General features: G+C 42.1%; 2 protein-coding genes across 2 annotated transcripts in view; one reads left to right on the plus strand and one right to left on the minus strand.

Moving 5' to 3' along the window:
• The window catches only part of CD96 (CD96 molecule), an 83455-nt gene that overhangs the window by 25863 nt on the left and 41646 nt on the right, over nt 1-15946 (plus strand). The window contains 6 exon segments of the mRNA XM_007454812.1: nt 323-530; nt 4331-4386; nt 10116-10311; nt 10891-11137; nt 14824-14900; nt 14903-15010. Coding sequence (XP_007454874.1) covers nt 323-530; nt 4331-4386; nt 10116-10311; nt 10891-11137; nt 14824-14900; nt 14903-15010 — 892 coding nt within the window.
• On the minus strand, nt 9930-10535 carry ZBED2 (zinc finger BED-type containing 2). Its single transcript, XM_007454810.1, has one exon. The coding sequence runs from the start codon at nt 10533-10535 to the stop codon at nt 9930-9932; it is 606 nt and encodes a 201-aa protein (XP_007454872.1).

Below are 15946 nucleotides of genomic sequence, written 5' to 3' on the forward strand. Positions count from 1 at the left end.
AAATTACCCACCCCGGCGGCCGCCCCCCCCCCCCCGCAAATCCCCCCCCCAATAATATGCAACTGGAAGGTTACGAAAGGCAAGTTTTAGTCAGGAGAGCAGCAAGTTTCTATTTGTGTTAAGAGAGAGTGACACAAATTTATAACTGAAAGTCAAGTGTCACGATACTTTCTCTAGTAACATACTCAGTATCTCTTAATTTCAATTCTTCATTCATTATCTCTATTGTTACAAGATACAAATGAATTACTGCATGTGAGACACCTAGTCCAGAGCTGGCACAACTGAGTGCTCAAAGCTGGTAACCATTTTGTCTCATCAGGAGGATAATGGAACTCAGGAAACACTTCTCACCCAATATCACCCCATCAGCAATTCCACGTTATTTAAAGACAGAGTCAAGCCAGGTACAGACTACAGCCTCTACCTCTCTCCAGTCCAAATCCAGGATGATGGCTGGAAGTTCCCTTGCCAGGTTGTAGTCAGGTCTGGCAAAATCTTCAGGCGCTCCACCACAGTCAGGGCTTTTGGTAAGAGTTTCTGTTCTCTGGACTCCCTGCCATCCTCCTGTCACTGTCTCCTGCTTTCTCTCCACTAAAGAGGAAGCACCCTGTTAGCGGGAGAACAGCCACACAAGGGTCACTATTCTGGAGTTCTGTTTGCCTTGATACTTGTCATTCGTGTTACGGCTGGGGACGAGGGTAGGAAGCTAAAGAATGATGGTTCAGTTGCCATAGATTGGTCAGTTTCCTGGTGACCACTACCTTATGTGCAATTTTAATGTTTCTTGAGAATACTGGAAGTCTCTTTAATTATAACTAGGTCTAATTGCTTAGTTGTCTAATTGCCTTAGTTGCTTTCTGGAGCAGAGTGGAATAAGGCCAGTGTGAGTAAAGGTAGATGATAAACACAGCTCCAAAGAAACTCTGCAGGAGTCCTCTCACCCCTACCAAGGCCAGCTGGGGTGAGAGACTGTCCAGCTTCTCCAGCAAAAGAACCTGCTGGGATGGCCCTCTGACCCTGCAATCGCAAGAGAGTGGAGCTTAGGTGAAATATCCACTGTGGCCTCAAACAAATTGCAGAGACTCTGCAGGGTGTGAATTTAAGGGAAATGTGAAAATTCTATTTTGCTCAGTGATGCAAGGAAACATCAATAAACAGAAACCCTTGGCTTTGGATATTTTTCATTTTTGTGACCAAGAACTGTGTTTTTTAAAACATCATTTTTAAATGAAGGCAAAGAGAAAAAACAGTGATGTGGATGAGCAATTAATTGTTTTTGAAAATGAGGTAAACAAAGAGAAAATAATTCACAACACCTAAGAGCATGGGCTGCTAGATTTTTTCTCAGTTGTCTGAATGATAGGACAAGTGAAAAATCTTTGTTTTTACTTAGAATCTTATTGATTATTATTAGAGGTCACACAATTCAGTATTTTGAAGGAAATGCAAACCCTTTAGTTCATAATGCAAACAGCCAAAATGTATTTAGTTTGAAGTCACTTGCTTGTAGCTTCTCCTGTATCTCTTTCTCCAGCTCTCACTCTCTTCCTCAGGCCCTGCCTGCCTTTCTCCTTCCTTCCCTCCCTCTTTTTCCATCTCTCCTCAGGGATGGGCTAGGAAATAATCAATTGCCCTTGATGGTCAGGTTCCTTATGGAGCCTAGACAGTGCCCTGTGATGAGTTGGAAAGGCTGTTCATCTCTTTTATTGACATCACCATTCACTCACTTACGGGGTATGACTGTCTTAGCACAAACGTAAAGCTGACTCATCTGGCCTGACTATTGGCAAATCGATGGAGGCAGCCATCCGGGGTGTGAAAAAAAATAATTCTGCATTAGGCAAACTGTGTCCCATTTGGCCAAGAGTTTTTGTACCATAACTCCATCTAATTGCCGTGTCAACATTTAAACCATGTCCTATATCTCTTTGCCGCATTAAAATACCTTCATCTTGGTCTGGAATGCTTTTTACTCTCTTACATCTCATCTTTATCACCCTGTCTCTACATCTCTCTGTCTCTATATTTCTGTTTTCTTCTTCTTTGAACTCCTTTCAGTGGATGCTTAAAAATATGAAACTCTGCCTATTTGTTCATAGAATTAGATTTTTCCTGCTTCTTGGTTTTCTCCTTTAGCAAATGGGCCAGCTGTGTTGTGTTTGGACAGTCTTTAATCTATTTGGGAGTGTCACCCGAGTGTATATCATAGTGATCCTGGCAGAGGTATACACATATCGTATTCAGGACCCACTCTGCGTGCCTGGGTGATTCCCCGAATAGAATAAACCAAAAACAAAAACATGAAAACCTTGAAATAAATACTCAAATGTATCACTGAGCCATTCTATAAGCCCTAAGTCCAGTTTATTTCTTCTTCCAGAACACCTTCATTCTCTGGCAGACCAGGGATCAGAAGCTTCCCCTCTGCCACTTCCTGCATCCCTCTCACTAGCCTCCTTTGACTTTCCTTTCTATAGTGGGGAGTCACCTGCCATCACAAGTTTGCTCTCCTGCACTCCTAAGCTCTAAACGTGATTGTCCTGAGCCCCCCAAAGAATCTGTCTCTCTCAGTCACCTCTGCAACTTTTAGTAATTGTTCTTTCTTTCAGGTCCTTCACTCTACTGGCATTTGTTGCTAATAGGAAATCAGAAATAGGCCTCCTCGCATAACTATTTTAGGTTGTATCTTGGTTTGGGTTCCCCTGAAAGAAAACTTTGAGACAAGGATTTGAATTAAATTAATTTATTTGAGAGGAAATCCTAGGAAACATAGGAGTGGGAAAATATGTCAAGGAAGGGAAGGAAGATAATAAAATGTACATGATCAAGCCAGTTAGCACTATGAGCTTAGAGCTCATTCCCACTGGGAAACCCCGGGAGAATACACATCAGAGTTATGCCAAACAAAGGCGAGGAAGCTGGGGTATTATCCACCAACTCCCCACCTGTTGTCACCATTAACCCTCTGGGACTTCCAGTCTGTTCTACTTGTGGACTGAGTGTGTTTCCATAACCTCAGTAAATCTTCAGGAGAGGATCATATATATGCCCGGCAAGAGGCCTTCATTAAGCAGAGGCTGAGTAGATGTAGCAGATACTGATGGCATCTGTGACAAGGGTCTTAATATTTTTTCCACTGGTTCAGAGAGGGCTTTGTCTTCTATACTCAAGAACTTACTTGAGGGATTTCCCTGATGGCTCAGTGTTTAAGAATCTGCCTGCCAATGCAGGGGACACGGGTTCAATCCCCGGTCTGGGAAGATCCCACATGCCGCGGAAAAACTAAGCCGGTACGCCACAACTACTGAGCCTGTGCCCTAGAGCCTGCGAGCCACAGCTACTGAGCCCACGTGCCACAACTACTGAGCCCACTTGCCACAACCACTGAAGCCCACGTGCCACAACTACTGAAGCCTGCGTGCCTAGAGCCTGTGCTCCGCAACAAGAGAAGCCACTGCAATGAGAAGCCCGTGCACCGCAACGAAGAGTAGCTTCCACTCGTGGCAACTGGAGAAAGGTAGCATGCAGCAGTGAAGACCCAATGCAGCCAAATAAATTAATTAATTAAATTAAATAAATAAAAATTAAAAAAAAAAAACTTACTTGAAGTCACTTCAGTTCAACATGATGTCCTCAATGTCTGTTTTATGCTGGGCACTGTTAAGTGCTAGAGATGGAGAGATGAATAAAGCATTCTGGCTCCAAGGCACTTACAATTTAGCAGGACAACAAAATCACTGAAATAGCCCCTGATCTTTTCTAGTACCAAACAACTAAATAAGAACCAGGTGTTCTTCCTGCCCCTTCAGGGACCTATAACTTGTGCTTTATTTCTAGGCCTTTGGACACATAGAACATTCCTCTCTTCTGTCTGCCCACTGCCTGCCCCTCCTCTCCCTCACATTCCTCCTTTCACCTGACTCACCCAGAAGCATCTTTCAGCTATCAGATGTGGCCTCTTCCAAAAGCCTCCTCTTATTCCCCAAGGTTGAGTTAAAATCTTTTCTTAAAAGCTTTCTTCAAATCCCACATGTCCTTAATAGCAATACTTATATCAGTTCTATCAATTCTAATTTCTAGTTTATGTATCTATATTTTCCATGAAAATGTATATTTCTCAAAGATGCTAAATATGATTTCTTCACCTTTGTTTCCTAGGCATCTAGTATACTGCTGGCACACAGTGGGAGTTTAATAAATATCTGATGAGTTATAAATTTTACACACACACACACACACACACACACACACACACACACACACACTAGTGACCAGGTAGGGTAATCATTCAGGGCCACTAACTAACTGTGTTTTATTTGCCTTTAAGCTAAGCCAGAAATCCCCACGATTGTGGAAAATAATTCCATAGGTGTCTTCGGAGAGGTGAGTCACGTTAAAGCTTTTGAAAATCTACAGCATAATTTGCCAGTGTGTGTCAGTTTGCATCATTGCTCAGAATGTTTCTCAGAGGACCTTATTCCAATTAATTTCTGGTGGGAATGAAGGAAAGCTGAGTTGACTCTAGAACCCAAATGGGAATCCTTATTTTCTGACTTAGGGCTCTCAGAAGATGTTATCTTGTGATCCTTAGTCCTTAAATTTCCTGGAAAAATTGTCTCAATTGTTTAAATTTCTGTTTAATAAATATTGAAGTAGATAGTGAAGAAAAGTAGGGCAGAAAGCAGTGTGAATCCTGTTGTAAGAATGAGGTTTTTGCTCATCCTTTGACGTTTAATTTGTTCTAATTCATTTCCTATACCAGCTTTCCTAGTGTTTTTATTTTTAAGTGACAAGAGGAAATGTACCCTTCTGAACTCATTCAGAACCCTGGCTATTTCTTAGGCAGTACAAGGAAGGGCAGGAGAAAAAGGAAATTAGAATAGGCCCCTCTGACTTCAAATTCTTGTAGGTAGTTCCCAGCCTCTAGTCTCTGGCATCTGGGCTTATTTCCCAGCTCTTCCTCTTGCTGGCTGTGACCTTGAACTAATTACTTCACACCTTTGTAGTCAGTTTTCCCATCTATATGAAGGGGGTAAGGAGAGTATCAGCACATTGTTGTTGTTTTTAGGAATTAAATGAAATAATGCATGAAAAATTCTCGGTATATTGTTTGGTATATATTAAGTGTTCAATAAACATTTTGTTGTTATTACTACTAATGTGTGTCGATCAGCTGTCTTGTGGCATTATGACTTCATTGAAACTTTTCAAAATCCCAAGTAAAATAAATATTCTCCTTAATTCTCAAACATTTCCTGTTACATGGGATGAGAGAAAATTATATTCCAGTTTCTTCTAGCCCCAAGAACATTAAATAACTTATGATTTCTTGTCATGTTTTCACTGAATATCAGTCATGTAATCTGACAGCTGCATACAAACCATAGCTCAGGCTCTGTGGTATGGTTTTAGATGAGTATATTATCCAAGTCTTTTGATTTTATGAATTAGTCTCTTAGATTGTTATTATAGTCCCAAGTACATAGGAAAGGTTTCCATTTTTTTGTTCTGCCACAATTAATTTTCAAGTTTATTAGTGGACTGCATTTCAATAGTTTAAGTAAAATAAACAATCTAATGATACAATGTTTGGTAGGTGTTTTGTTTCTTATCAGGATTTTTTTGTAGGTTCTTGGGCCAATGTTTATAGGTAACATGGACTCAATCCAGATATAGAACCACAAGGTTGGATCCAAGAATTCCAGTTCAAAAAGAAAAGGACTTTGTCTTATGTGTCATCAGATTTTCTCTTCTGTACCCATGCTTCCCTGGGCACTGACTAGAAAAACCAGAGAACTTTCCTTCCTGGGGAATTAGTTCGAATTAGTTGGTGTGGAATCACCAACTCCACATAACCAGCTACAGGACACAGCTTGTCTGCGGATCTTTCAAGACCTTGACAAACGTTGGTAATTCCTCACTCTGATATTCTTATAATCCCAATTATATTTTTAATAACTTATTAACTCTTCAAAGCCCTTTCACATGCTTTTATCGTGTGATGCTCCCAATAAGCCTCTGAAATAGGTAGAACATCTTGTTGTTTCACGGATGAGAAATTGGAGCCTGGAGAGTCTAAACCACTGGCTGAGCCACTAATGAAGGGCAGAGGTGGGAAGAGAATTTAGCATGCCTGTACCCAGGCAGGATGGCATAACAGAAGGAGATCATGCTTTAGGGGCAGATAGAACTAAGGTCAAATCCTAATTCAACCACCTACTAGCAGCATAGCCTCATCTAGTAGTTAAGCTCTGTGAGTCCCAACGAACTCATCTCCAAAACTGGGATCATAATCAATATTACACAGGGTTCTTAGGTACGTCAGATTTATGCACAGTAATGGAGTACGTAGCACAGAGTGGATGTCTCAGAAATGTTTCTTCCCTTCCCACTATTTATCACTCACTCACTCTCTTTCACTTATTCCTTCCTCTGCATGAATATTCATAAATCTGCTATGTGATTGATTCTCAGAGACAGTGGGAGTTAATGAAAAGATACAGCAGGACGGGTTGTGGAATCTGATAAACCCGGGTCTGAATTCTCCTCCTTCACTATTAACTCTGGGCCTTGGACCGGATTAGATTAGACTCCTCATCAATGAGCAGGGACAATGATACCAACCTCACAATGGTGACATAAGGACCAAATGAGAGAGCTGTATGCAAATTAGTGCTCGGTAATGGTAATTTCCTACCCTCTTCCCTTCATCTCTTAAAAATTAACCAAGTCAACATGCATGCATTGATGCTTACTAGGCGCTACATGTTCACTGCACCAGCAGCCCCAAGTGTTAGAACAATAGGGGTTTGGTCAGCTGTGAACTGTGTCTTCCAGTGTTACTAGTTAAAATTACAAAGCTTATGGTTAATTTAGCTTTCCTGTAGAATAGAAGAGCCCCCAGATTATTCTATCAATGATGCCTTGCAGGCTTAGACATGCAAGGGATGTCCACGGAGAGTGTCACCCCTATGGATGTTGTGTTCTTGCGAGTTTCCAAGGGCTGGGCTTTGCCAGGGCTCCAGCATGGCACACAGCCTCACCTCCACAGCTCCATGGAAAGAAAGAGTCTTTAACGTAAACTTCAGGGTCCCCCATGTAGCAGCTTTTTGCTCTAGAGCAAGAGATGCTGGGCCGAAGAGTCCCTCGGCCACAGCCCCTGGCCCTCTATACCCCTTACTCTGATGATGCAGCAAAAGAAAGCACAGGAGAGATACACAAAAACTCTAGTTTACTCAACAGGGCAGTCTTTCCACGAGCCACATGTGCCTCTTTTTCCTGCCTGTGCTTCAACTAGATCATCTCCATGGGTCCTGTCCTTGTCACTCTCTATTATGTTTCACAAAATTTAGGAAAAAAACTAAAAAAACAAAACAAACAAACAAAAAACAAAACTACCTCACATGTGAAACGTAGGAAACAAAAGCAGGTGGGATGGAAATGCCTAAAAAGGAAAAGAGGTTAAAATAATAAGACCCATGGAAAAAAGACACTGTAATCTAAAACCAAAACATCAGAGTTTAGCAGGACATCTCCAGTAGCTATTTACAGAATTTGATTGTTTCTGTTTATTTAATTTTGGTTTTGCAAAGCCTGAGTTTTGTGCATTCCTTGACCTTCTTAAGCTCCATTTCCTGTGTGTGTGTGCACATCATCATTTGCAGCAGTGAGCCCCTGAGCCCCTGAGCTTTCACCACAGATGGAAAGGGTCCTAAAAGGGGCATCACACCCCCGGGGGGAAACCATAAGGAAGGTGAAAGCTTTAATATCAGGCAGGTTTCTAGAAAAAAGGGGATTACAGGACTGCAATGCAGCCTGGGTTTTTCACAAGCCTGGTGTTTGGACTTGTGTCTTTTCACAAACAGCTCACAGGGAAGACAGATATGACTGTTAGAGCTGCTGACAAGTCTAAGAACAGCAGTAAAAAGGAGCCACATAGGTGGGGACTGAATAAGGCAAGACACCATTATTATACCAGGATCTTGTCTGCTTTAGGGACATGACTGTCTACAAGATGAAATGCTGGCTTTGTCTCCTCTTGTCTTCCCCCGCTCTCACCATGCCCTCTTCCCCACTCCCAATGAAGTTTTGTTTTGTTTTGTTTGTTTTTGCGGTATGCGGGCCTCTCACTGTTGTGGCCTCTCCCGTTGCGGAGCACAGGCTCCGGACGCGCAGGCTCAGAGGCCATGGCTCACGGTCCTAGCTGCTCTGCGGCATGTGGGATCTTCCCGGACCGGGGCACGAACCTGTGTCCCCTGCATTGGCAGGCGGACTCTCAACCACTGCGCCAACAGGGAAGCCCCCAATGCAGTTTTAAAAATAAATAAATAAATAATAGGTTCTACAGGAATCATCCGAAACAAGTCAGCTCCAGCACAAAGGCCAGAGTAGTTTCTAGTTTGATTTTATTCTACTCCTGAGTTAATATTTTAAGCATATCCTCAGCAGCCCAGGGCATTTTCCTCTCCATATGGACTGCTGGATCCCTTTTCTCAAAGCATCTCTAAATATTTAAAGATGAACAGCTCTTAAAAAATCGGAGAACAAGGCATTGGCATGCAGTTAGTATCTTAAAGAGGAATATAATCTGAAACCTACTGCTCAGATGAATGAGTGGTCTGTGTGGTACGCGGGGACAAAACAAAAGCTACTTAACTCATTAAGATTGACCTCAGAAGCTAAGAACATGTTCTCTGTCCTTCGCTCTCTCAGTCAAGGTCTCCTACCTTTCCATAGTGAATTTTCTCTAGGGAACTGTCTCTCTTATCTTCACATTTCTTCTCTATCTGTTTCTTTTTTGGTTTTCTGCCTCTGTTCTTTATTTCTCCTAATATACCCCAATCTCTCCACCTTTTTCTTTTTCTTTTTCTTTTTCTTTCTGAGGTTCTTTCATCTCTTCCTCACATACTCCTCCTTTAACAGAGCTTAAAATGAAATCAAATTATGCTTTAATATATATCCTCTATTCTTTTTTTTTTTTTTTTTTGCAGTACGCGGGCCTCTCACTGCCGTGGCCTCTCCCGTTGCAGAGCACAGGCTCCGGACGCGCAGGCTCAGCGGCCATGGCTCACGGGCCCAGCCGCTCCGTGGCCTGTGGGATCTTCCCGGACCGGGGCACGAACCCATGTCCCCTGCATCGGCAGGCGGACTCTCAACCACTGCGCCACCAGGGAAGCCCGATATCCTCTATTCTTAATGTTTAATTCAAGTGAGTTGAAAAGTCTTTACTTTTCTCTGTGCTAATTATGCATTAATTACTTATGTGTTAGATTGTGAGAGAGACTTACAGGATTCAGACAGGCTATATTAATGAAACAGCTTTAATATAAGCACGGCAATAATGGGAGAAAGATATGCATCAGAAGGGTCTGGAGATCTCAGGCTCAGGTTTCTTTATCCTTCCACTGCTGGGTCCCACAGAACAAGCTTCGTATCCAGTTCTCAAATCAACACCAGCATGTGTGCAAACACCTCTCTCCCAGGAAGTCTAATCTCTCTTCATGGTGGGCTCTCAAGAGTGAGCTGGTCGCATACGCATATTCCAGCCACCCAACCAGCCTCAACCATCAAAACCTTCAAGTCCACCAAAACCAAGTGCTAGGCATAAATCCCATTATTTTCACTCATCAGTGCTGACAGGCTGGTACATTCTGCTCCCAAATAACCCACAATACCCATGGTGGTGAACTGACATTTCTCTTTAGTTAGTATATTTTAAAGTTTTGGTGAATACAGCTCTAGTGAACCTTATAGACAAGCATTTGGCCAATTCAGACCTGCTGAGATTAACCCACACTATGCTCTCTTTCTCTTAAAAACAAAATCCCACTAAGCCACTTTGCTGTATATTAGAGCTGGAACTAAAATGCCTTCTTTGCTACGGGTCTAAAGTCAGTGTTTTCAGAAAAGAATCCCCCAAGCCCCGTTTAAACAAAATGGAAGGGATGAGCTGCTGCGGGCTGGTCTTTGTCCCTCGGGCAGGCCTTCTCGGCCCTCACCTTCCGCCTCATCTCCAGGATGGCCCTTTCCACCTCCTCCAGGGCTCGCTCTCTCCTTTCCACTGCCCTCTCCCTCCTAAGTGCCTCCTTTTCTCTTTGGCTGGCCTGCTCCAGGATCCTGGCCCAGTCGCCCTCAATGCCTGTGGGGAGCTGCGGCCCTTGAAAACTGGGGTCCTGGCGTTGCCCGGCCTGACCGTGGCCACCCTTCTCCAGCTCCTCTTTGTGCATGCTTTTCAGATGCTTCCACAGGGCTGTGGTGCCCACGTTAACCCCAGGGTCACGGCCCACCTGCCCGCCACACAGGCGGCACGTGGTGTATGGGTTGGGGTGGTGTCCAGCATGGGCAGGGGCCAGGTGGAAATACTCCCAGGCCTCGGAAAACCAAGTCCCCTTGTTGTGGGGCATCGGGGTGGGCGTGGCACCCGCCAAAGGGCCGACTGGTCCTCCTGTCTCACTGATCTCCCCCTCCTTCACTTCTAAGTACCCTTTTGCCTTTATCCTGGTTCCCTCTCCTTCCTCCTCTTCCTGCCTCATCCTTTCTCTTCTTTACAGCTTTCCCTTCCAAAAGTCTCTAAGGCTAAAAGTGTACTTGGGAAGGGACTGTGGTGACTCTTGGGGATTTGCAATAATGGTCAAAGGCCAGCCACACCTGGGTGGTGTGATGTTTCCTTTCTGCTTCACTGGAGAGTAAGGGTGCATCAGAGCCAAGCAAAATGGCCTCGGAGGCCCTCCTGTACATTCCCTCCATGACCTGGATACATACTGGTCCCTCCTTGGCTGGCCCAGAAGACAAAACAAATTAGTGCAACAAATACAAAGGCCTTGAGTGAGCTCAGTGTTCTCTGCGTCAACCAGCAACACGGGTGTTTTTGAATATTGAAAATTTTAGGTTTTTCTCTTGAGTCTCCACCTGGCTGCTTCCACTGTTTCCGTGCTCCTGGCGATCGATCCAATGCGTTCTGGAAGCAGGAGGAGAAGCCTCAGGGTTCAGGCTGTTCAGGAGCCCCAGGGCTGGGGCCTCACTGGGTCTCCCTCAGCGTGGGTAGAAGCGAGCATAGACAGATGCTGATGTCGGAGACTCGCGTGTCCTCAGAACGGATGCAACAGGCTGTCCGGAGGCTACAGAGTCTGCCAGGGTCTGGGAAATAAAGTTCTCAATGTGAGGTTAGCTTGTCCCTAGGGAGGTCCCTTTGGAGCTGGGATTCTAGGAGGTCCACACAGCAGGCTTAGCTGTTTTCAGTGGGAGGAGCTGGCATGCCCGAAGGAGACAGAGGTGGAGCGAATCTCCACAGACCTGGTTGTGCCTGGGTGTCCTCGGCAAGCAGCTCACCATCGTCCACCTTCCCAGGCACCATTGCCTGCAAAGCCAACGGCTGATGAGAACTTCCTGACAGCGACTTAGTCCAGATGTTTGGCTTATTTTAAGAGGTACCTCATTTTAAGAATAAATAAAGGGAAAATTATAGTACATGTTAAAAACAGCCTGACTTCTCTCTCCTTTCTTGGGTCATTTCTTAAGTGATTCGTTAAGCTTTGCAACCTTGAACAGTTAGGAAGCACCTCCCAGCCACAAGTGGGTACTTACAGGCAAGCAAGTCTCTGGACTGGTCTCTGATGGCTCCGGTGCAGGGTGAGCACTCCTGCCGCCTTAGAAGGCTGTTAGCTGACTCCTATCCCTGGGAGGAGGGCACCTCCAGTTCCTGTTCCCTCCCACTTCCAGGGAAGCCTGGTTTCCAAGTGGGTGTGTCCCTGCCTGTAGGGTTTTTCTGCAACAAATGCAAAACTTTTCTCCGCCCCCCTCCACCACTGAAGAAAGTTGTCCCTGGCAAATATCATGTAGTAAAACAGTAAGTCGAGCACCTACAAGTCTTAGTTCTGTTTCCAGAAGACTAGATCATCTGGCCTGTCAAGCAAAGAAGGAGATTTAAGAGGGGGAATGGGTGACATATGGGCAGAGAAACCACATGCCTCAAGAATATCTGTGGTTTCAAATATTTTGTCCAATTGTCAGACCATGAGTCTCCATTTTTGGTTGGAAACTATTGATGTTGTAAATACAGTCAGTAGAAAAGCCAGAGAACTTGCAGAAAGGGGAAGATTAAGTGAAAGGACTCCCCCCCCCCCGTTTTAGAGAAATATAGTAAATTTGGGGGTGCTTTTTATTATATCATGTAACTAGAATTGGAAAAGCTGAAATATGTTGGCTTCTACTCTCAATTGGAATGAAATAAAGGTTTAATCACCTTAAGCAGAAACATATGTACTTCAGATAGGTAGATATATAGATAGATTTAGGAAGGAAAACCTACCAAGGGGGGACAGGCACATTTTAAAGAAGGTGTCCATGGGAGAAACAAATTTTGAGTTATAGAAGAAAATATAGAAATGGTAGAGAGTAGAAAACATGGAGAGACCGAAAGTCAAATTTCAAGTGAAAAACAAATGTGTGGGGCATGGAGAGACCCCAAATAGAAATGAAGAGTTGGCAAACAAATAGGGAAACTCTTTTTTTTTTTTTTTTTCTTTTTTTAGGTTTTCTCTTTCTAGACTAAACAGCTATTTTCAAACTGATTCTGTGAAAAGTCCTTTGGAAAAGGTTCTGTCCAAACTTAAGCCAACTGAATATGGGACAATTTACAAATGGTCACCATTTCAGTATTTCATCTGTGGAAATAAGGGAATGATCTGTCTTATAGCCAGATTTGGATTCATGTCTCCTGACTCATCAGTTTTATCCTGCTCCAACCTCTCCTTCCAGGACAACATCCCCACCTCACTCCCAAGCCCGGGAACCGTTCCATCGGCTCATCTTTGTGAATCCCCCACTACTTTTCACCTGTAGGATCCAGGCCCAACTCTTGCCTGTCCACAAAATATAACTGTGCCCTCTAAGTTATTCCCAGATTTCATCCTTCTCTGTACTCCTACAGAACTCTCCAAATACTTTTTGACACTTACTGCAGAATTCTTTGTGCTACTGCTTACTTATTCCATATGTACTTAGAGTAATGTGCTGGAGAAACCAATAATTTACTTGTTTCATAAATGCAACAGATACACTGAGTGAGTGAATGATTTTCACTTCTCAGCAGAGTAAGGGGTGTGTGTGTGTGTGTGTGTGTGTGTGTGTGTGTGTGTGCGCGTGCGTGTGCGCACGTGCGCGCATGCATGCTTATATGTATGTGTACGTAAACTCTTGTTCATATTTACTTCATTTTTTTCCCAAATTTAGCATGTTTTTCTTAATTGTTTGGAAATACAGCTCTGCTTTCTCAGCAAAACCATATGTGCTTGACATTTCATAATATGTTCGACTTCAGTTTGAACTAGTTTAGTCTGAAGCTTTTCAATTTTGGAGACTAAAGGAGTTTCGGGACAAGAACCATATCCCTAAACAAAATCTTGGAACACTGTCTGGAGCTCGTATAGAATATATGAAATCTGAATCATTCCATGAAATCTGAATTCAGAGAATCTACAAGAGTTAAATCTTTTTGATATTTTTATTAAGTTGACAAGAAATTTCTTCAGTGAGCCAGTTGCCTTTATGAAATAATGGAACCCCTACTTGTTCCTGATATGACCATATCCTCATCTTTTGGTGGGTTGAATGAGCATGGAGAAAATGAATCATGAGAGGGGTTAAAGGTATGGGCATTAATACAAACCTTTACAACTTTTAAAAAACATTTTTTTTCCTGTAACTCTTACATGGACGACTTGGAGATAAATATCAATCTTTGGCACTTTATTGGATTAAATAAACTGAATTCTCTTATTAAAAATACATTTCAGGGGACCTGGTTTTACTTTTAGGACAGAAAGAGACATAATTTCATGGAGCTGCATTCCTGTCACGTGCCTGCATCCCATTGGCAAGTGCTGAATGGGTAGGAAAGCTGGGGCTGCAGTGTTTGCTACTACCATTTTGGATACAACAGATGACCTCCTCTGAAAGTCTCATGATTTCCTTAGGGTTTTTGCCATGACGTGATATTCTGAGGGATGTTCAGCTGCTCCTCAGTGGGATCTCACCAGAAAGATGGGACTTAGTATCCTTAGGTTTGGTTTCTCGGTTCTGCTCAAGACCAGACTCTTTGGGCATCACTATCCTTTGGGGAAATTGGCACACCAAGCATTAAATATAGTTAATTGTTCTTTACTAGTTAACTAGCACATTCATCAATCTTCATGTTCATCAATGAAAAATATTTGAGAACTAAGAACGAGGGCTGGTCATATGTAAAACACACTTATCTCTGGATGAGAAAACAAGTAACTAAAAATGGGATTATAATTTTGCAGCGTCTCAGGTAAAATATTGAAGATCCAATAAGTCTTATCGGATATGTTCACCAGGCTCTTGAAAAAACCACCATCTTAAAAAGAACAAACACAGTGTTGAAAATAAAACGTAACTAACCCTCCTCTAAGCTTCCGGGTTTTGTAACATAAGCTACCTCTTCTTCTACTTCTTTCTTATTTCAATACAACGTGTTTTACCAGGAAATGTCTTGGACTGGGATTAAGGTAACTCTTCCAATTGTGCCATCAACTACATTCTACTCCATTTAACCATTCTGTGATTCTGTGCCTTGATTTCCCCATCTGTCAAATGGCAATGATAAGGTGGGTCCTAGCTAGCCTATAGGATTGTTTAGATGATAAAATAAAAAATTAATTAGGAAAACTCTTTATAAGTCAACAGTGAGATATTTATATTAAATGGTTCCTGTAATTGTTGCTACAAATAGTACTTTACATTATTTGGGGAACGAAGGCAACAAAAGTCTGGCAACAGACTTTTCTTATCTGCCATTAGAAAAACACATACTAATGAAAAGAGAAAAGACAAAGGAGGATTTTGGGAACTGAAGTCTGTTTTGACAAGTGTGTATGATATAAACCAGCCCAATCAAACAACCTGACCATCTGGTATATGGCTGTGTCTCCAGTCCCTGGAAACAAAGTGTGGAATAGCTCATCCGAAAAGATCATGTTTTCCTTGGGTGAGTTGTCTATTTAATGAGATCAACAAGGTGTGGCCAAGACTGCTGTAAGTTCAGAACATTTCTAACTGAAATGAATAGAATACTGATTATTTCCATGATATTTTAATCTCTGAAAACTCTCTCTACACAACTCAAAATTATTAGATTTCAAAGTAAGGGACCTTTTTGGACTAAAGGAACTCTACTGAAAAGAATTTCTTCAAATAAAAAATAGCTGATTCCTGTTTCTAAGAATTTCTGGTGAATACAGCAATTTTTAAATTCAAATTCCATTAATAATAGCTCACTAGCATTTTTGTTAATCTACAATATAATGAAAATTAACACTAATATACTGATGATCAAGAGAGTTTTTAAAACCCTAAAATTACTTCAGAGTCTATAAAAACATTCATTTATGTAAAGGATATATAATTCTAATACTTAAGAATGGATAAACCATGTATGAGATATAATGATTTTATTTTCTTTTTATTGAAGTATAGTTGATTTACAGTGTTATGCCAACCTCTGCTGTTATAACAATTTTAGTATCCCTAGATTTGAAGCGCAAAATCTGACATGGAGGATTTTTATGACTTGAAAATTTATATGTGGGATCATTCTACTATTACAACATTAGATTAACCAGAATATTCATTACTCTGAACCAGATCAAACAATAAAAATTTACTACATAAAAGATGTGAACAAATATCTCAACAAATATCTCAACAAGTGACAACAGATTGTCTATAGAAAATAGAAGTGCGTAATGACAACTGTCAAATATGCATATGTAACAGTAAAGTAATACCTATAAAACTTAAACAGATTTGCAAGTCATTATTATGACTCTGCAGAAACATTAACATCTTTTACCACCTTCCTATTTTCAGAGATATTGTAGTCTATAACATACTTACAAAAACCAGAATAATTTATGAGGGAAAG

Source organism: Lipotes vexillifer, unplaced genomic scaffold (genome assembly GCF_000442215.2).
Source record: "Lipotes vexillifer unplaced genomic scaffold, Lipotes_vexillifer_v1.1 scaffold416, whole genome shotgun sequence".
Taxonomy (NCBI): Eukaryota; Metazoa; Chordata; class Mammalia; order Artiodactyla; family Lipotidae; genus Lipotes; species Lipotes vexillifer.

Excerpts from the sequence above, each read along its gene's own strand:
- ZBED2 (XM_007454810.1), bottom strand. The coding sequence starts at position 10,535 with ATGAGGCAGGAAGAGGAGGAAGGAGAGGGAACCAGGATAAAGGCAAAA.